Source organism: Thrips palmi, unplaced genomic scaffold (genome assembly GCF_012932325.1).
Source record: "Thrips palmi isolate BJ-2018 unplaced genomic scaffold, TpBJ-2018v1 HiC_scaffold_1, whole genome shotgun sequence".
Taxonomy (NCBI): Eukaryota; Metazoa; Arthropoda; class Insecta; order Thysanoptera; family Thripidae; genus Thrips; species Thrips palmi.
The window spans coordinates 1,579,298-1,599,738 of NW_023144620.1; the positions used below are offsets into that span (position 1 = coordinate 1,579,298).

The 20,441-nt window shown below is 44.4% G+C and overlaps 2 protein-coding genes across 5 annotated transcripts; both read right to left on the bottom strand.

The window, feature by feature from the left end:
- Window positions 1-1,691: 1,691 nt before the first annotated feature.
- Window positions 1,692-9,460, bottom strand: LOC117645176 (zinc finger protein 239-like). Of its 4 annotated transcripts, none has more exons than XM_034385169.1 (3): window positions 8,774-9,460; window positions 6,263-6,318; window positions 1,692-3,533 (listed from the first exon to the last, which is right to left on the bottom strand). In XM_034385169.1, exon 3 carries the CDS (start codon window positions 3,440-3,442, stop codon window positions 2,342-2,344), a length of 1,101 nt encoding a protein of 366 aa, XP_034241060.1. In that variant the 5' UTR covers window positions 3,443-3,533; window positions 6,263-6,318; window positions 8,774-9,460; the 3' UTR covers window positions 1,692-2,341. The 4 variants fall into 4 exon arrangements, with proteins under 4 accessions (XP_034241060.1, XP_034241090.1, XP_034241080.1 ...); XM_034385199.1 differs by lacking the exon at window positions 8,774-9,460 and adding an exon at window positions 7,028-7,046; XM_034385189.1 differs by lacking the exon at window positions 8,774-9,460 and adding an exon at window positions 6,847-6,867.
- A 3,066-nt stretch (window positions 9,461-12,526) lies between these two features.
- On the bottom strand, window positions 12,527-20,351 carry LOC117645117 (E3 ubiquitin-protein ligase MARCHF6). The gene is made up of 12 exons (XM_034385043.1): window positions 20,036-20,351; window positions 19,322-19,593; window positions 19,011-19,238; window positions 18,691-18,927; window positions 18,382-18,597; window positions 18,024-18,293; window positions 17,657-17,932; window positions 17,371-17,571; window positions 16,501-17,158; window positions 15,473-15,858; window positions 15,276-15,383; window positions 12,527-15,193 (listed from the first exon to the last, which is right to left on the bottom strand). Exons 2-12 carry the CDS (start codon window positions 19,490-19,492, stop codon window positions 15,080-15,082), a joined length of 2,865 nt encoding a protein of 954 aa, XP_034240934.1. The 5' UTR covers window positions 19,493-19,593; window positions 20,036-20,351; the 3' UTR covers window positions 12,527-15,079.
- Window positions 20,352-20,441: the final 90 nt, after the last annotated feature.

The window sequence follows — 20,441 nt, forward strand, 5'->3', positions numbered from 1 at the left end:
GGTGACTCTTTGGGGGTAAGGGGTACTCACCAACAAATAAATTGCCCTTCTATTGAATGATGTACTGTTCTTGTCCTGGTCTCGGCTGTCCATTTAAGTCCGCAAAGCATCCCAGATACATATCATAGGCCCAGTACTTCTTTCTTCGTTCGTATCCTTGCTCTGGGTCATTCCAGTAGGAATACAGTTCAATCATTTTGTTGATGTGAGTGTCTGGCTGCCCCCTTTGGCGAAAAAAGGACAGTGCAGCGGACAGGTTACTGCCATTCTGGTAGCAGAATGAAGCAACCAGTACCCGGTCGCGGTAGTGCAAGTCACTCCAAAATGCACGTCTGTAGTCCACTTTCATCGGTCCCCAATGACAAACATCCCCCAGATCATTCAAAACATCTTTCCACAGTAGGAACACTGGACATTTCGGCATTTTGACAGGTGTACACTGTGGTCTCCGGACGTGGTACTGGCAATGGCGGCTAGATGGCGCTGGGCGCGCGGTGCCGACGCTCGGTTGTTTGTCAACATGACGCCCCCTAACCCCGTATCCGCTTAGCCCTTAGTGGATAGTGGATAGTGGACGTTTCAGGAGAGTCTGTTCCCGGTTATAAGGCGCTGGTTCAGTGCGACGTTGCCGCTCACCAATAACAATATCATCATTTTGAACTTATTGCGTTCTTTCCTGAAGCTGCTCCAGCTGCATTTCTTGCATAGTGAGTTAGAAATGGCTAAAACACGAGATGAGCACCATTTGTGGTGGGTGACAAGACGAGGAAGTAAATAAACAAAAGCAGGCTGGCAACGTCGCACCCTGAAATGTCCACTGTCCACTATCCACGTCTAAGTCCCCACTAAAACGCAACATTTTGGACGAAATTCGGAAGTTGGAATCGCGGCGTTTTCCGGGCCTAATCGGGTTCGGCACCCAAAATGAGCAATATGTAAAGGTTCCGCGAGTTTCTAGGACGAAAATTAAAGATTCGGTAGTACTTTACTACCCGTCCAAAATACCCAAATTCGTGTTTTTTCTCCAAAAGTTAAACTAAAGTTGGCCATATCTCGGGCAATAAATTTTTGCCGGACCTAATATTTTGGCTTTAGACTCTCCTTTAGTTAGTTATTAAGCCTACAAAAAATCAGGCAAATCGGAGAGGGTCGCCGGAAGAAGTGGTCCGTCTTAGTTGATTTTGCTCAAAAGAGACTCTGCGCTCCTTCAGTCTTTGCGACATAAGATTGACACGATGCCTTGTTTCTCAGAAACACCTGAAGATGTAAGTTATGTAACAATAAATATTTTGTTACTTGTAAATACAACTATTGCTTCTGAAGTGTAAGATGTTGTACAATGTATCATTTTGTCTCTCTTCCAACAGGTTGAGTTAATCAAGCATTCAAAAATTTTCATAAAGACTACTCAGCTTGTGGGCATTAATTCGAGATGTGAAAAGTCTCCAAACTTAATGTTCACAGCCTTGCTGAGGGCTCCTGTGCCTTATGATATTTTGAGCTGCCCTGGTGTGGCCAGATCCGAAATTCAAAATTCTAACCCTTAAGTCCATGACAACACCACAACTCTCACAATTTCAAAAAAAAAAAAAAAACTCTCAAAAGTGTCCGAAGTTACCCCGTTTCGTTCGCGGTATTTAAATAAAGTATGATCATCCAACAAATGCTGGTAATGTAATAAAAAACGTCAATTCCAGTAGTTTAGTACTTTATTGCTAATCAAAGGATGTATAAAGAAAAGAGGGCGATACTCTGAAAAAGCCAATGGCTCTCAATACTTCGATTTTAATACATAAAAATGTCTAAATATACATAACTCTCTTCCCCTTAATCGTACAAACCAATATCAATATAGCCAAACTAACGATTTGTTAGTAAATCTTGTCTTGAAATGATTTATTGGAATTACAGAAGTGGCTTATAAAATGTCTAAGATTGCACTTATAACGATACTACAAAAAAGTTCAGATTGTTTCAAACGCAAAAGGCTAATAAAAAGAAATTACTCAAAAAACAATGTCTAAAGCGATGCTTTTGGTTTACATGTAATCTAGGAAACATAATGTTAGTTCAACAGTATCCAAGCCTAGGAAGACTCCCCGAAGGGATTACTCCGATTAGTTACTCTGCACAAAACTTAGTCCTGAAATGATTCAATTTAGTTAAAGAAGGGTCTGACTATGCCTAAAATTGAACCGATATTTGAAGCAACCACAACAAACGTCCGTTTCTTTTAGGTCAAGTTTTTAAATGATACATCCTATCCGTTCTTCCGATGACTTCTGAGACTGACTTCACCAGAAAACATTATACTGCAAACGATGCACTCCAGAGTCTTCTTTCACTTGTGAGCTCGAAGATGGCGTTTCAGACCGATTTTGAGTCTAAATTTTACGTTGCAAACAGCGCACTTAAAGTGGCCCTCTTGTGAGTGCTTTCGAAGGTGGACTTTGAGAGCGCTACCGTGAGTAAATTTCATGTTGCAGATTGTGCACTCGAAAGGTTTCTCGCCAGTATGTATCCTAACGTGAATTTTAAATTCACTCACCTGACGAAACTTCTTGTGGCAAACCAAACATTCGAAGGGCCTCTCTCCTTTATGGCACCTAAGGTGCGCGGTGAGATGAGGATGCTGATTAAATTTCTTGTAGCAAACTGAGCACTCGTAGGGCTTTTCACCCGTGTGAATTCTTTCATGAACTTCGACATTCCGTTTGTCACTGAACTTCTTGTTGCAAAAGGTGCACCCGTATGGCCTCTCCCCTGTATGAGTTCTGAGGTGAGCTACAAGATGAGGACGTTGTCTAAAGCTCCTCTTGCAGACTGTGCACTCGAAAGGCCTTACTCCAGTGTGGGTCCTTAAATGAAGTCTGAGAGCGAAACTGGAACGTAACTTCTTATTGCAAATCGTGCACTCAAACGGCTTTTCCTCTTTATGGGTTGCAACATGAATCCTCAGACTGTGATCGTGTGAAAATGCCTTACCACAAAATGAGCACTCGTATGGCTTCTCACCTGTGTGGGTTCGAAGATGAGTGGTCAGATAACGTTTGCGGAACTCTTTGTTGCAAACAGTACACTCGGAAAGCTTATCCGCAGGACGGGACTTATGATGGCTTGCAAGTCCACGTCCTGTACTGAACGCCATTTTACAATCCTTGCTGTGGAGTAGCTTGCTCCTGTGGCATGTTTTAAGATGCGCCTTGAGATTCTGTTCGTTACCGATCTCTTTGTTAAAAACTGAGCAAACGGAAGCTATAGCTGAATGGGTACCGAAGTCGGTAGCGAGAGCACTTCCTGAATTGGACGTCCGGTCGCAAACCGTGCACTCCGATTGCATCTCTTCAATGTGCGTTTCGAGGTGGGCCAAGAGACTACTCCTGCGGCTGAAATACGAATTGCAGACTGTGCATCTGAAAGACGTTTCTTCCGGACGGGCCATGACAACGTGAATTTGGAGATCGGCTAAAAAATTTTCAATGCGGCCGGCTTGTGTTCCTTGAAGATGGACAGCATGCAGAACACGTAAGCAACTGAAACAGACAACAGGTTGCCCATGTGACCCACTTGGGATGTACACAAAACTACTATTCAAGAAATAAGACGCTACGTCCATAAGTCAACTGAGAGCCAAGGCGCGGCAAAACAGAAAGATCAGAAATCTTTCGCGATTTAGACTCTAACTTGTACAATAACGGGAGAGAGAAAGCAAAAAATTTAGTCTGTTAAGGGGTGAAACAAAAGAAAACTGTTGGCAAGTAATACCACAACGTAACAAATAAACGTGGTGGGTGGAGGAGGGTAAATGGGCGATTCCATGCCAAACCAACGAACTCTTGGAAATTCATCTCTTCGATTTTGATGAAACTTTTTTTAGTGGTAAAGGTCATTATGAAAAGATCCCATGTCAAAGAATTTTGGGATATCTCACCTCGTTTGGCTGTAATACCTTAGCGAAGTTTTCACTTTGGTCAGAATCATGATATTTTCTTTATTTGTCTCCATACTTACTGAAAGTTTTTCGATTTTTTCCGACAGTGGTTCTTTACGTAAAAAGAGCTGGGGAACACGATAGAAACAGTTTGGAGACGATTGGGTGAAGTTTTGATGTCGGTTTTTCCATTTAACGTAATTTTTTTCCGAAAAATCGAGGTTTTCAAAATAGCTCATCTTCGATTTCGATGTGACTTACCTCACATGATCCTCTCACATGTTTAAAGAAAATCCTAAAAGGATTTGGTCGGCCAACCGTAAGTTTTTTATTCTGCACAAGAAAATATGTATCATTTTGGGCGTTTTCTTGAATTCTCGAACCAACTGTCTGAGTTTGCGTCCAAGCTTATGACCCGTGAGGATATAAATTTTGTCTTGTCGAGACGAATCCATTGATATATAGAAAAGTCATTTTGGACAATTTTGAAAATTTACCCTAGTTTCTCTCATACTGAAATATGTGAGAGGATCATGTGAGGTAAGTCACATCGAAATCGAAGACGAGCTATTTTGGAAACCTCGATTTTTCGGAAATAATTACGTTAAATGGAAGAACCGACATCAAAACTTCACCCAATCGTTTCGAAACTATTTCCATTGTGTTCCCCAGCTCTTTTTACATGAAGAACCACTGTCGGAAAAAATCGAAAAACTTTCAGTAAGTACGGAGACAAGTAAAGAAAATATCATGATTTTGACCAAAGTGAAAACTTTGCTAAGTAAGGTATTACAGCCAAACGGGGTGAGATATCGCAAAACCCTTTGACATGGGATCTTTTCATAACGACCCCTACCCCTAAAAAAGTTTTATCAAAATCGAAGATATGAATTTTCAAGAGATCGTTGGTTTGGCATGGAATCGCCCAAATGGATATGCATCAACACTGACTTTCTAAGTGTAATAATGAACTAATTTGAAAAGCAATAACATTTTTATTGCATTCGTAGCGCCATGAAAAAGTTATTGCATTATGTGCAATAATTATTGTATTGCATTAGCGCATTTATCGCTAACGTAGTTATCATTTTATCATCACACCAAAACTGTGATAATCTGCGCCCAGACCGGCCAAAACCTAAGAGACTTATTGCAGTTTTAGTGCTAAAGTTGTTTTTATTGCCGCCACAGATGCGATAATTTGAAGGAATCACACTAGCCTTTTTATCGGGGCGAATTGTCGAAACTTATCACACTAGAAATATCAGTGAAAGCATAAGTAAAAACGCCGAAACTTTTGCAGAGTGGCAACCTTTTAGGTCCCCCAATTAACGACGTTGGGCACCGAGAGGGGATGAGGGCTATCTGGTCAGCGTAACAGTGGTGCGGGGGAGGGGGGTCGGGTCTGGCCCAGCGTAACGCTACGGTGAGGGGGGGGGGCGGCAGCGTAACGCTTTCCCAAATGCATAAAATATAAGAGCACATTTGAGAAGTGCTAACAGTAAATGAGGGTTAATTAAGAAATGTTACGCTATTGGAGAGGGGTTGTAGGGTTCTGGCATTTGCATGGGGGCCGGCAAGGGGGTTAAGAAGTGCCCAATAGTACGTTACGTAACTAATGTACGACCCATTAGGTTTCAGTGCGACTTCGGAAGGAGATAAATAATGGATAAGAGAAATATGACCCCTTGGCCACGCTTTAGGCCTATCTTGATCCGGTTTACCAAATGGCGCTCGGTTGTCAACCATCCAGCTCATTCAACTATCCTTTAGAGGCTCAGATCCACATCGAAATGATAGAGCTACAACCAAATTACTATGGCCTTTTGGTGCATAAGTTTGGCAAAGCTTGAGCATGAGTTTTGAAATGCACGAATTTATGCGTACCTAAGCACGAAAGTGTGCGTTATTGCGCATAGAACAGGGTACTTTCGTAGATCCCTGAACCGGAAGCACACAGACGCCATGTTGGCGGAAGTAGATACAAACTTGACTTGGGAAAGAGACGTTAGTCAAACGTATCAGCCACACTTGAACATAAACAGTCGTCTGATACTTGTTTGCAGTGCATATGTGTTTGGCGAGCAATATTTGTACAGCTCGGCTATAGTTTTAGATCCGAAGAGACGTTAGTTTCCGGCCAATTTGGCGTCTGCTGGTCTGCTTGCTTCCGGTTCAGGATCTACGAAAGTACCCTATTAGAGAATATCGAAACACATGCTTAATTTTAAGCAAAGCTTACACACAAAAAAACCTGTAATTAAGTGTCAACCTTACCAAACGAAGAAACTCGTCCAAAGAAAATAAACTAACTTGTCGGTGCGCACTTACTTGGTTAGTGGCAGGGGACCGTGCGGTGATCAGAATCTGCAGCGTTGTTGAATCGCCTAGAACGAGGAAATGCAAGTAATTATTTAACTCATTTGACAAAACCTGCTGGTCGCTAGCCCGGTTCCAGGAAGACATAATGATGACTAACATGATTACTTCACTTTTGGCCAAAAAGAATTTCGAAGAGCGGGTAATAAGATATTTAAAACGGGTCTCGAAACTGGAAATCAAAGAACAAAAGTTCAAACCAAAACCACTAAAGAGCATGCGCAGCTATTTTAGTTCTTCCTTCGGTCTTGAACTTCCGGTTCAGGCATTCCTTGAAATGGCCAATTATGCTTTTAAAAGAGTGCCGCATCAGACAACATTTGATCAAATGCACTTAGACACCATCTGCGGTTTAGAGATTGTTAACGTTCGCTTTAAGTGAAGGTGTACAATTATGAACGCGGTATCTCTAGCGTAATCATGCGGAAACTTTTTTCGTTCACATTTTGCACGCGCAATCGCTAAAATTCGTACAAAATCGCGTTCACATTTGAACAAAATTGCGCGAGGCCCACACTCTCATTCTAGGAACGTACCCAAGGGACAGAAAATTGTCACTTTGACGTCACATGATGTCAAACTCAGGTCAAATTTATGTTCGTCAAAATGACATCATACTGGACCATCAGACTGAGTTAATTTTGACATCAAGTTGATGTCAATTGATGTCATTGTGTCAAGTGGTGTTAAAATTATTTGTTTGGACTAGCAACCTACTCCAACTCTCCCTTCCGATGAAACCTGACTTGGTGAATATCACCTACTGTATGCTTTCTCTGTCAAATGGCGAACGCCGCTGCGCCGTAGCCGGGATTCGAACCCGACTCCTTGGCTCCGTAGGCGCGCTCTTTACCACTACGCCACGAAGCTACATGGTGGCTGTGCCTATCTCTACCTTGCCACACTGTTCTCCCAGCTAGGCGCTACTTTGAGGGCGGCGTAAGAAATGTTTTCGCCCGTGGCTCAAACGCTTCAAAGCCTTGATGGAGCTTCCACGATGTAGCCCCACATTTGTGACTCGTATTCTAAGATGCAGGTCGTTTGAAATTCTTGAGGCCTGTATGGGCCTGTAATGTATAAATATTTTTTTAGAGTGAGCGTGAAACTTAATGATTTGCCTGGAAATTCTTGTCAGACAACCCAAGTTTGAAAATGTGCAAAATTTTAGATATTCAGATAATATGAGTACTAAGCGAGTTACCAAAATACAGATACTTTTCGGATCAAGGTATTATAAATGCGATCTTAACACGCAGGACAAAGTTTGAATGTTCAGAAAAAAATTGAACGGATGATTTTGCCGCGCCATTTGCTTAAAATAACACAACCTTAATGCGTTCGTAGATGACATCAAACAGAGGTCGTGACTAAATCTTCTCTCAGCTATTAAATTGTTCAACATTTGAGTTCCTTTAACTCTAAACCAAATACTTGAAACAATTTGGACTTTATCTTGTAATTCAAGTTGTTTTGCATAGGATTGTACCAGGTCAAATTGACATCACTTGAGGTCACTGTATCTGAGCTTGACAAAAATTGGTCAAATTCAAGTCACTTGACGTCAATGTGACAATTTTCTGTCCCTTGGGATGACGTCACGTTGAAAAGAACGTGTCAAAAATGTCACGTTCGTTTGAGTATTGTGTCACATTTGTTTGGGAGTCGTCCAAAAATCAGCTTGCTCACATCGTAACGTGATACAATGCTCACACTTATCATCTTACGATGGTAACGCGAACGTAACATACGCTGAAATCAAAACATGCGTATTACGCTGAAATGTCATCGTACTACAATCGCAATCAACGTACCTTACGTTGACAACGTGCGTAATACGTTGAAAACATGCGTATTACGTTGAAAATCCTGCGTACCTTACGTTGACATTCGTGCGTATTATGCAGGTTGGAAATTGGTCGTACCTTACGATGGAAAATCATCGTATTACGCACGAAAACCAACGTAAGATGATAAGCGTGCTCAAACGAACGTAACATCTTGTCACGTTCGTTTGAGCATAGTGTCACGTTCGTTTCAACGTGACGTCACGTTCCTGGAATGAGAGTGCAGCTCGGAATTTGAACAAAAGAAGTTAGTGTGTCACTCGCCGACGACAAGAATGATCTTGTCACGAGGGGGTAACGACTTCGGGGATCCGGCTGACAGCAAGTTGGTAATCCGTAATCCGGATGACCCGAAATTTTGCGGTAATCCGGGGTAATCCTGCTAAATCTAAAGGTAATCCAGGAATATCTTTGCTGTAATCCGGAGGTTATTTGGGGATAATCCGGGGTAATCCGTAATCCGGCTGACACGAAATTTACCAGTCGTTACCCCCTCGTCTTGTCAGGCCAGAGCGTAACTTAGATGCCAACGAACGCCTTCTCCATATCGGGTACCCTCTTTGTGCAACAGAGAGTGGAAGAGACTGCGCTTCTTGCCTGCTCTCTTGGGTGAACTCACCTGCGTAACAGTGATGAGTTACGAAGGAGTTTGAACAGTCGGCAGGCGTTGAAGACGGCGAGGAGCCCGGGAAGAAATGGGTTGATACAACCGAAGAAGAATTGCAAGCCAGTGCCTGCAGGCTCTGTCGCGCTGGACGCTGGGCCAGGCAGCGCGGACGTCACGTGATGATGGGAAGACCCGGAGCACGGCCCTGAAGAGTCGCCCGGGTCGAGCCGAAGGTAGTGTCAGGACCCCGGACCAGGTACAATTACTCCCTGTACAGGGCCGCGGCCGGGGGGAGCGCGCGGGCGGCTGCTGGCAGACTCCTTCCACAAGGTGGAGCAGCGTGTCACACGCAACGGTCTCAAGAATCCGGGGCCCGACTGTTTAATACTCATCGACTCGCACCGCGTCAGTGTGGTCAGGTAGCCGGCAGCAGCCGTCGTACAGTGGGGTCAGAAGTCTGGTGGAGGGGGCCAAAATTCTTGACGTGTCTTGAGCTCCGCAGGGACGCGCTAAATGGGTTTTGAACTGAGCGTGAGACCCCATCAACAGATGTCCCCTTCTGGGAGCAATCTATTGGTGGGGTCACACGTTCCACCGGCGACCCAGCACGCCCCGCACACCCTGCACGACGACCCTCCTTCACGTCGACGACGAGTCGATGCGCTGCTCCAGGACGCCGTCGACGACGAGTCTACGCCCAGCTCCAGGACGCCGTCGACGACGAGTCGACACCCAGCTCCAGGACGCCGTCGATGACGAGTCTATGACCACCCTTCTATACCCCCCCCCCCTCTAGCTCCAGGACCCCGTCGATGACGAGTCTACGCCCTGCTCCAGGACCCCGTCGATGACGAGTCGACGCCCAGCTCCAGGACGCCGTCGATGACGAGTCTACCACCATCCCTCTACACCCCCGCCCCACCCCTCTAGCTCTAGGACGCCGTCGATGACGAGTCGACGCCCTGCTCCAGGACGCCGTCGATGCTGAGTCTACGACCACCCTTCTACACCCCCGCCCCGCCCCACCAGCTCCAGGACGCCGTCGACGACGAGTCGACGCCCAGCTCCAGGACGCCGTCGATGACGAGTCTACGCCCTGCTCCAGGACGCCGTCGACGACGAGTCGACGCCCAGCTCCAGGACGCCGTCGATGACGAGTCTACGACCACCCTTCTATACCCCCCCCTAGCTCCAGGACGCCGTCGATGACGAGTCTACGCCCGAGTCTACGCCCTGCTCCAGGCTCCAGGACCCCGTCGATGACGAGTCGACGCCCAGCTCCAGGACGCCGTCGATGACGAGTCTACGCCCGAGTCTACGCCCTGCTCCAGGACCCCGTCGATGACGAGTCGACGCCCAGCTCCAGGACGCCGTCGATGCCGAGTCTACGACCACCCTTCCCCCGTAAACAAAACTACTATCAAAAGTAGTACTGTCGTACTACCATTTCGGAGCTCTGTACATCCCAAAATGTAGTACGGAAGGAGTACCTTATGAAACAAAAAAGGCATCCGAAAGAAGTACTGCCGTGCTACATTTCAGGACGTCTCTTTCGGGAGCACTTCGGGACGTCGGAAACGGTAGGTCTGTGAGAGGTCTTTCGGAGGTCCCCCACCACCCGTCGCAGCGCCCTGCGGCCATGTAGTTCCGAAGGTGACCGCTAGAGCGCGCACCTGTGTCGTAGTTCGATGGCCTGCCGCTAGGGTGCGCCACTGTTCCGGATATGAATGTGAATGCGTATAGGAATGTGAATATGACACAGATAAACTGTTAGGAAAAATGTATTTATTCACTGACCTTTTTAAATTAAAAATCAAACGATAGGACTTGTCACGAACAACAGAAAATATGGAGACAAAAATGGTGGACAGGACTCAAAAACAAAATATTTAAAAGAGGAATCTCAGTTGGACTGAAAAGAAAACACAGCAACCATAACTGTAACACCCCTTGATTAAAAAATAAGCCAAAATGACTGAAAGAAATTCAATTAGCACTGATTCCAAGGTGTCATGCTTACTTTGCTCTGTCGCAGGAAATTCACTTAATTTGACACTGAAGCACAGGAGTCAGTTCTTGTTCCACATGTAATTGCATAGTGGTTCAGGTTATCGTTCCAGAATCTTGGGCGACTCCAGTGGGTCAAGGTTTCCGCAAAGAGCCTATTTCTCAAGCATAAAATCAGATGACGAACAAAATAAGCACTTTGACAATAAGAGTATCAAAGTAACAGAATATTGTAGGTTAACTTACACCGGCACTTTCTGATTTGGATTGAAACACGAAATAAGCCTGCACCAGGCTTTGAAGTATTCTTCTTATTGGTGCACCTGAGAACTGAACATCTTCGTGCGTGGTTTTTTTTTCTTTGGAGAAATGAATTTACTATAGTTAACAGAAAAATAAATAGAAGTAAGGATCCGACGCCACAAGCACAGTGCGCGCCAAAGTGCGCCGACTGTCATCTGCACAACAGGTGAGCATCGCGTGGGCCCGAGGCGCGCTCTAGCGGACACACTCGGAACTACATGGCCGCAGGACGCTGCGACGGGTGTGGTGGGGGACCTCCCAAAGACCTCACATAGACCTACCGTTTCGGACGTCCCGAAGTGCTCCAAGAACCGACTACTTTGGGACGAGCGACCAGGGCGCGCTCTGGCGGCGAACTCTGGCACCACACACTAGGTCCCCGCGCGACGTACGAGAGAGCTTCATTTGTAGTACGTTTAGGGAGGTCCCGAAGAGCTCCCAAAACCGACTTCTTCGGGACGTCCGAAAGACGTCGGATTCCAGACATGTACTAGTTTTGTTTACGGGGCCACCAGCTCCAGGCCGCCGTCGATGACGAGTCTACGCTCAGCTCCAGGACGCCGTCGATGACGAGTCAACGCTCTGCTCCAGGACGCCGTCGATGACGAGTCTACGACCACCCTTCTACACCACCGCCCCACCCCTCTAGCTCCAGGACGCCGTCGGCGACGAGTCGACGCCTCGCCGTCGATGACGTCGACTCGAGTCTACTACCACCTTTCTACATCCCGCCCCGACCCCCAGATACAGAAGTCCCACTTTGTGTTTTCTCTTCCTGAATCTCTTAAGAGAAATTTTGTGTTGGCTTTCGGTCTTTCTCTTCCCGCTTCCTGTGAAGTGTTATCAATGTATGCTGTCCTTCGGTTATTTGCCAAAGTCGTAATGCTGTAGTACTAACAAATTGTCATGTTTCAGGTAATTTTTTGTTTGCGCTTAATGTAACACTGTACTTTGTATTCTCTGTGCGCATTTCTTGTTGGATTTTCTTTCCATCAAATTTTGTCACACTTTTCATCAAACTTGTCGGTTTTCCTTGCCGTTTAATTTTATGCCTTTGGTAAACTGTATTTGTTCAGTGTTCTAATTGGTCGTACCAGTTACCTATGTCAAGTCTTGTATTCCGTTCCATGAATTGTTACAGCTTTGTACCCCTAGTTGTTCGTAGCTTTTAAAGGGGGAGGAGTGATGTATACCTCACTATGTACTACTGTGTCAATACTCCATCCCCTGTATGTAGTCCCTGCTCTTGCCACTAGCGCTGTTTACGTTCCCCTTTGCCTTTGACTATTGGAGCCTCCTTGCGTCTACTTCTGTATTTGCCAGTTAGTCCGAATTATACTGTCAGCCAGTCCACATGTGCCTTCTTTCTACCACCCAACGTTACAACAAAAGGGACTCTTCTGCTCCAACACAAAAACGGCAGTTGCGAAGGTTTTTAACTAAGACCCCACAATGTATTGTAACAGAGCTGTTTATTGAATAATAGAAATGTTTCCATGAAGTACGGAAGAAGTACCACAAGGAAGCAAAATTATCATCATATTGGTATTTACATAAATAGTCACAATGACAAATAAAACTTAAAATGTCGGTGCTTGGCTTAGAGCCTACTCATTGTTCCAAAAAAACTCAAGAAAAAGGTGAAAGAAATCTTTACAAACAATCATTGAAGAAGGAATAACATGAATGACTACAGCAAATTGTACATGACTATCAGAACACTTCAAATATTATTCCCTCTGCACTTAAAAACTAGGATAATTAAATCACAAATTCATTCATAACCACGTACCCACAAGACTTCACTAGGAAGATTTTGTGAACAATAACAAATATGTAGTTTGGGAACATTTATAATTTACATAACACATTCAATTTAGAAGCAAGAATAATAATAATAATTACTCTCTCTGGATATGGTTTTCATGGCAGCTCTATTATCTGTAATGAAAGTTTATTTATTTGAACGGCTGATCGATGCACAGATGGATTGGCCCCAAGAAATAAGGTAACAAGGAGAAAAATGCTCTCACTGTAAGTACTTATCATTCATTCGTCATTTGTTACGTTTGTTCACTTGCACCTCAATGGCCTTTGAATAGGAGTGCATACTTAGTGGTACATGGGTCTGAAAGGAAATACACCAACTGTAAACATTCTTACAAAATGAAGTAAAGTTACAAGTGAAACGAATAGCTATTAGAAGCTGCTAAAGAAAACCGAAACTGCATCTAAACCCAGCATCTTATTTTGACATTTCCTTATCACAGCATGAAATGAACAGTCTCAGCATCTGTACCTACTCAAGTAGACATTACAGAAATAAAGCTAGAAATTATTGACACATAGTCAATTATTTCAAGAATCATGTAACAAAAACAAGGACATAGATTCATAAATTTAATCTAGAAAAGTGAATTTGCATTATTTTTGTATCAAACTAGTTCATAAAGGTTCATTGATAAAATGTTTTTAACAATCACCACAATCTACTTAAAAAGTAAGAAGAAAAAAAAGGGAGAAGGCTACAATGAAAAAGTCCAAATCAGAAAACACTACATGTAAGATGCAAGCATCTAATAATATCACATACATGTATTCTGTGGCACAAAGTTCACGAGACAGATTATAAGAAAACAAGTGTCCCTTTAATGAAAGCGGAAAAACAAACGTTGGCGTATAAGAAAGTCTAATTAATCCCTCCACTTTACAGATTCAGAATGAAGTAAGTTTAAGAGGATAGTTTGAAATAGCACCACAACATGTCTTTTGGACCTTGCACAGACACACAGATCAATTGAAGACTCCAAACATTCAGATTAACATTACCAAGAATTGACAACATTCAAGTTTATTTGTGAAGCACATCAAAATACATGCTGATGGAGTACCAGCTATGTGACAGAAAATTCATATTTTGGTGATTGGTGCCAAAGGGAAGCTTATCACTGAGCAACACCCTCTCACTGTGGGTAAATCATAAAGAATTTGAAGGGAGTAACTTAAATGCAACTCGCAATATTCGTATTTTCTGAACCCTCATGAACCTCCTAACCATTTCTCTACAAGTTACAGGCAATGACAGGAAAATTATCTTCTGTCTGTTCTTCCACATCCATACTATGTATGTTAACAAGCTCAGGCCATTTCATTTTCTAAGTTGATAGTATGTACACGATCAGTCTCACTCGTAATGGCTCTGACAAAATCCTTACCTTCAATAATTACAAGACTTGAACACAGTGCTTTAAAAAATAATTGGTTATCCATCTAGACAGCTGACAAGGTTTGGAAACATGAAGGAGACGGACTGAATAGGAAAGTATGTGATGCTTTGAGCTCACCATTTGTCAATGATAAGAAATTTATAGTATTCCTGTATGAGAAACAAGTAAAGCATGAAGTATAAAAATAAATACATAATTTTAAAAATGAGTACACTAGCAGAAAATCTGACCTTGAACATAATCATAAGTCCTGCAACATCAGTGACTTGTTTTCAAACAAAATTTATTTCAAACCCAAAGTTTTAAATTTAGCAGGCTATAGAACATTGTCACAGAACTGCAAACATTCAACAATGAAAACAAAAGTTGTTGAAAGTTTAATGAGATTCACTACAATTAAATTCAAACTATCAAAGTGGCAGGAAAAATTCATAACTATTGTCAAATATCAACTGTTAAAATTTTCGTTTTTGAAGAAATGCTAAGCATTTACTTAATACTGACTGGACAGGTGCAAGGATCAAAACTCACTGTTTGAGAGCTGAACAGAAGAAAGAAGGTTTGTTCTAATGCAGTTATAACATCAAAAAAGAAGCAAACAGAAAAAAATAAAAATAATCAGAAACATTCACTGAGGCTGAGGTACATTGTATAGTATGAATAATCGTAACGATATGACAAAGAGTTACTCAATAAATTTAAATGAGGTAAATAGACCAGGTGAAGGGTTCCAGCAATAATACTTTTGATGCTGGAATAATGTCTACATTATGCACCACAATTAATCCCTTGTTGACGTAGATTTGTGTCTTCTTGGGTCATAGTTTACAAGTCTCCGGCCTACTAAGTACTTGCTGTCTTTGATGTGATTGTACAGCTTCCGGAACTGGCGAATCTAAAAATTTTAAATGATTTCATAATTAATGTTCATAAAACATTATTACAAGGCCATTTTATTGAAAATGCCACAAACTTACTTGGAAACATACAAATGCAGCTACAAGTCCTACAAGAAGAACAAATGGGTAGATTCTTCTTGAAATCAGATTTTTTAGATGTGGTGATTGCACAAATAGAGGCACAATCTGCAAAAGACAAGCAATGTAGAATTGGGTATAAAAAAATGCAAGAATGAGAAATCAATTGTTAAAAAAATGAGATGACGAAATCCTACCCCATGTGCTGTAGCATATGGAATTGATAACGCCAGTCCAAAGAAGAATACAAGTGGCGCTGCCAAGTCATTTAAAATAAATCGAAGATCCATGTTTCTGATTCCGTCTCTGTACGCCCTTTCAATTGTTCGCCTAAAGAACCAGTCTGGTCCCATCATTGCAATAGCGCAGGCGATTTTCGTGTACAGCACACCCAGGGCCCAGTCTTGCCACATGAAGAGCACTGCACTCTGTTCCAGAGAGACTCTCAGCGGCACCACAACGACCAGCTCGAGCAGGAGGCCGAAGAGCAGCGGGACCAGACCCAGCAGGACAGAGAAGGCCACTGCGGCGCGCACACTCCACACGAACCACTGCTTCACTCTGGCAATCATGGCGGCCCGACCTGGAAAGCATGAAGATGACACACGTGAGATCAACAGTACTAAAAGGCAAGCACAAGACGAAGACAAATACAGTGTCTGGACTTTTGAGGCTTCTTGGCTGGCTGGACCGGTGGCTGGTGAGCAGCCAGCCACCGGCTGAAACTAAGCTGAACCTAGCACTGTCCAGCTCGCTCTAGCACGAGACACTATGCGTCTCTCTCTCTTTCAACCGTCCGTCTATTAGCCGGCTGGACATGACAGCAGCCAGACCAGCTCAGCCAGTGGCGCATCCAGAGCCAGCTTGAGGGAGAAACATTACTGCTTTCTAACAGGGCTAAACTGTGGCTTTTGGCCTGCCTTTCAGGCGGCTATCTAGAAACCAAGGGGGTTCGATTGCTTCCCAAATCCCCCCACTGGATCCGCGCTTGTGGCAGTGGCATGCTCCGAGTGAGGGGGGGGGAGTAGTAGTCATGGAACCCTCTTTTTATGAGCACTAGACAGCCGCCAGGAAGGTAGGCAAATTGGGCAGGTTAGCCTGAAAGTCAGCAAACAGCATGGCTTGAACCACTCCCCTCTTATCAAAATCCCTGCGCACGCCACTGGCTTGGGGCCGGCCAGCCAAGAGGGCTCACAGGACCGGACGGACATGCAGTAGGGCCTACCTTGCGGCAGCCAGCTGAGCATGAGGGCGAAGGCCCTGGCGCCGAGCCAGCACAAGTACATCCCGCAGGCCGCCGTGTACAGCTCGTGGATGCGGCCCGACGACGAGCCCGTGGTGGCGGCCGTGCCCACGAGGCAGAGGTTCATGACGCGCCGGCCCACCCACACGGGCACGGTGAGGGCGATGAGGCTGGCCAGCACCAGCGACACGCACATGGCCAGCACCAGCGCCACCAGGCGCACCCAGAACAGGCTGGGCCGCTTGAAGGGCCGGTACCCGGTGGGGGCGTGTGGCTGGAAGAGCGCCAGATGCGCCGCCCCCAGCCCGCCGCCCCCCATGCCGCCCATGCCCCCCAGGCCGATGCCGCCGCCCTGCACGGCCTCGTCCGGCGGCGCCGCGACGGGCTCGGCGGCGTGGACGTGGACGTGGCCGGCGTGGACGTCGCCGGGGCCGTCGGCGGCACCGCCCGCGGGGTCCGGGACTCCGTCGGCGTCGGCCGCAGCGTCCCCGGCCGCTGCCTGCTGCGCCGGCGGCTCCTCGTCGCCCAGCAGGTAGCTGTGCAGGTCCAGGGACCACGCCATGAAGCGGCACCACAGCCCCACCAGCCACTTGAGCCAAATGCGCGAGTGGGACTGCTCCAGCAACGCGGGCAAGATCACCTGAGGGAAACACAACGCCGACACGGTCAGTTGGGGGAATTTCGGGATACAGAGTAGAAATCGGACAGGTGGTTCCTCGACAAGACTTGATAAGTAAGAACTCATGCCATTCCAAAGTTGATTTTTACTGTGGAAATAAAATTTGGTAAGGCATGAATTGCAGTACTTCAAATCTTGCCCAGGAACAAGCTGTCAAGTAGTTTTGCGCTTACCTGGAGAAGTAACAGTTCAAGAGATAATTCATTGACCTGTGTGTCTGAGTGCAAAGCCACAGTGTATGGTAAGAAAGTGGGCCACGTCCAACGCAAAATGCGCACAGGAACCCACAGCATGAGCAGCACAGCCATTCCAAAAATAACAACAGACGCTACAAGGCGACGTATATGGCGTAGAATTGGCAGATGAATCATTTCCTAAGACAGGACAAGAATGATATATTGTATGAAGTGTAGTACACCTAAGGTTTTCATTCCAAGCAAATAAATCTCCCACACTTACCTGAATGGGACTGAAGTCTGGGTCATTTAAGTTCCGGAGGAACCAAAGAACACCAGGGCGCAGTACTTCACGCAGCAAAAGGATGAAGGAAGCAAAGTAGTACACATATACCATGCCCACAAGCCAGTGAATAAATAAATCTGTTCCTGGTGCAAGGCGGAAGCTGGCCTCTCGATCTTTGAGGGTGGCATCAAACATTGACAGAGAGCAAATATCAAGCCACCAACCACATATCAGAGGCAAGATACCTAATTCGACAACGGTCAAAAGCGAAACCTGCCAAATAAAAAAGAAGAGACATTTAGAATAAAAATCACAATTATCATCATAATTTGCAATATGGAAACAAACGGCTTTGATTACATACCTTCACAACAATATAGCACAATCTCAAAAAACGCTTAGTTCTTATAAGCCCAAACAAAGAAGCTAAGCCTTGAAGGATAACAAATATCATTCCAATAGCACAGTATCCACAAAGAGTGGTGACAAGGCCTTCAAAATGGGCAGCCATTGCATACTCATGCAGCCCAAGTAACACAACTGCTCCATGGCCAACATGATAAGGAATGTATGCAAAGAGTAAAATGAACAACGTGTTCAATGAGACTACCCAAAAAACATGTTCCAAAAATACCTGAAAACATTAAATGTTAATACGTTAATACCATATCCGGATTATTTAGATGTGGTAGAAATGGGACCAGTCAAAAGTAAAACTTTACCAAAGATCCATCAAGGCCAAGAAGTCTTTCCCAAGTCAGATCTTCAGCAGCCCGGTCCCACTCAATAGGATTCCAATTAGCTTCATCTGCCGCTGCTTCCCCTGGCGGTGCGACTGGGTCGCCAACACCAACGTCTCCCTCAGCGTCCACATCAGGGGCAGCATCAGCAGCATTGACCCCAGGTACATCGCCCCCCTGCGCAGCCTCTGCTACATCCTAAAAGACAACAACATAAAAAAAATTATAAACAAGAACTTTTTTTTCTTAAAGTTACATGTTAGTTGAAGCACTGACAAGAGATGTACCAACCTGCCAATTCAATGGGTGCTGATTGTTGTTGTTGGGGTGAAGGATTACCTGACCAACAGGCTCATCATGAACGTCTTGAGCAATACCTTGATTTTCCACCCAATCCAAGGCGCCCCCATGTAAAATTTGTTCTCGCAGCCACACCAAACCAATGAAAGCTAGCAGAGTACATGTGACTACAATGCCTCCATGTAGCATATCCAGAGCCACATTTTCGACAGATAAAAGTTCTAAAACCTATGAATAAAGATATAAAATGATACCTCATTGGAAACAATCATAATTCAAAATTTCAAAGGCCAAATTTGTGTTACACTCACAGATTGAATAGATCCACTGAATAATACACGATATATGCGACATGCTGCTATAGGCACAACTCCAATCCAAGCCAAAACAACTAAGGTTGTGTGTAACCAATAGTGCACTGCTGTAGCAACACTTGTAAGTAAACCGCTAATAACATCTCGAAGTGGAAGTCGTCGAGGCATATCAGGTGAATAGATTGGTGTAAAGGAAAATCTGTAACTGCATAGTTCACAGTATTCCTGAAAACACAAGACATGATGTATTACTGCAAAGTAAACAATGAAACAGTAAGCAGATCTTTTACATATTTGCAGATACATACCTTTCTGCTGTACCTCATCCACTGTATTAGACATTCTTGGTGGATCCATTTTATACTTCCAGTGCAAATACATGGATGGAAAAGAGGTCGGTCTGGAAGGCCTTCGGACCGGCAGACTCGACAAATGTCAAGTCCTTGGGTATCATCAATCATATCAGAATTTGATGACATGTCTAAACTAGGTCGTTGACTAGTGTCTGCCACCAGTGCGGACACTGGTGGCCCTCCACTATTTTCCTCAATGATGGTGGATAATGTTTGCTGAAGTCGCACTGCCAATTTAAAAAACAGGAAATACACATTAGCATAAGGCAAAGTTTTCAACCAGTGTGAACTATGAGCAATCTTAGCAGAATAACACATAACATGTACCAGTGTCAATGATAAATTTATTTCTTTTTTTTATCACAGATTGAAGCAAAGCAAGAGTTTGAAACAAATCATTAAATTAAAAGGACATAGGAAGCCATTCAGAAAGTTAACCTCAACAATTACACAAAATAGTTGACAGTATAAGTCATGATTGGCATCAGACATTCGACAACACAGCGTTGAAACTGTAAATTTCGGGCATAACAGCCAGACACAAGAGTTGAAAACGCCAAAAAAGTGGAGCGGAAATGATATCTGGAAAATTGTGATGATGTGATATGCAATGTAAACCACTATGTTATGTCATGACGAGAAAGCCAGACGTTTTATCAGTTAACTTACAACGCAAGCAATTCCCTGTAGGTTTCAGAGTGAAGATGAATCGCAAACGTGAGAAGTGTCAAAAAAATATGTCCGAAAACAGACACAGCACTTGGTAAAATGTCGTCAGTTGACCCGACCGACTGCAGAACAGAACTGCTCAATTGTTTTCCTTTAGCAAACAAGAACAACAAGAAGACCCCGACTACCCTGCAATGTTATTGTTGTTTGCGGTGTACCAACCTAGCCGACAGTGCACTGAAAGAAGTGCGAACGTCGAACAAAGTTGTGCATAGACCAAGTTTAAAAATAAAAATAAAAGTGCAACTCGATTAAAATAACAGAACTCCGCATGACGTCTGCTGCCAGTTGAGTAAACTACATAAAACTGCATGAGTTTGGCGCAGTTTGGTACCTTGTCATTCCA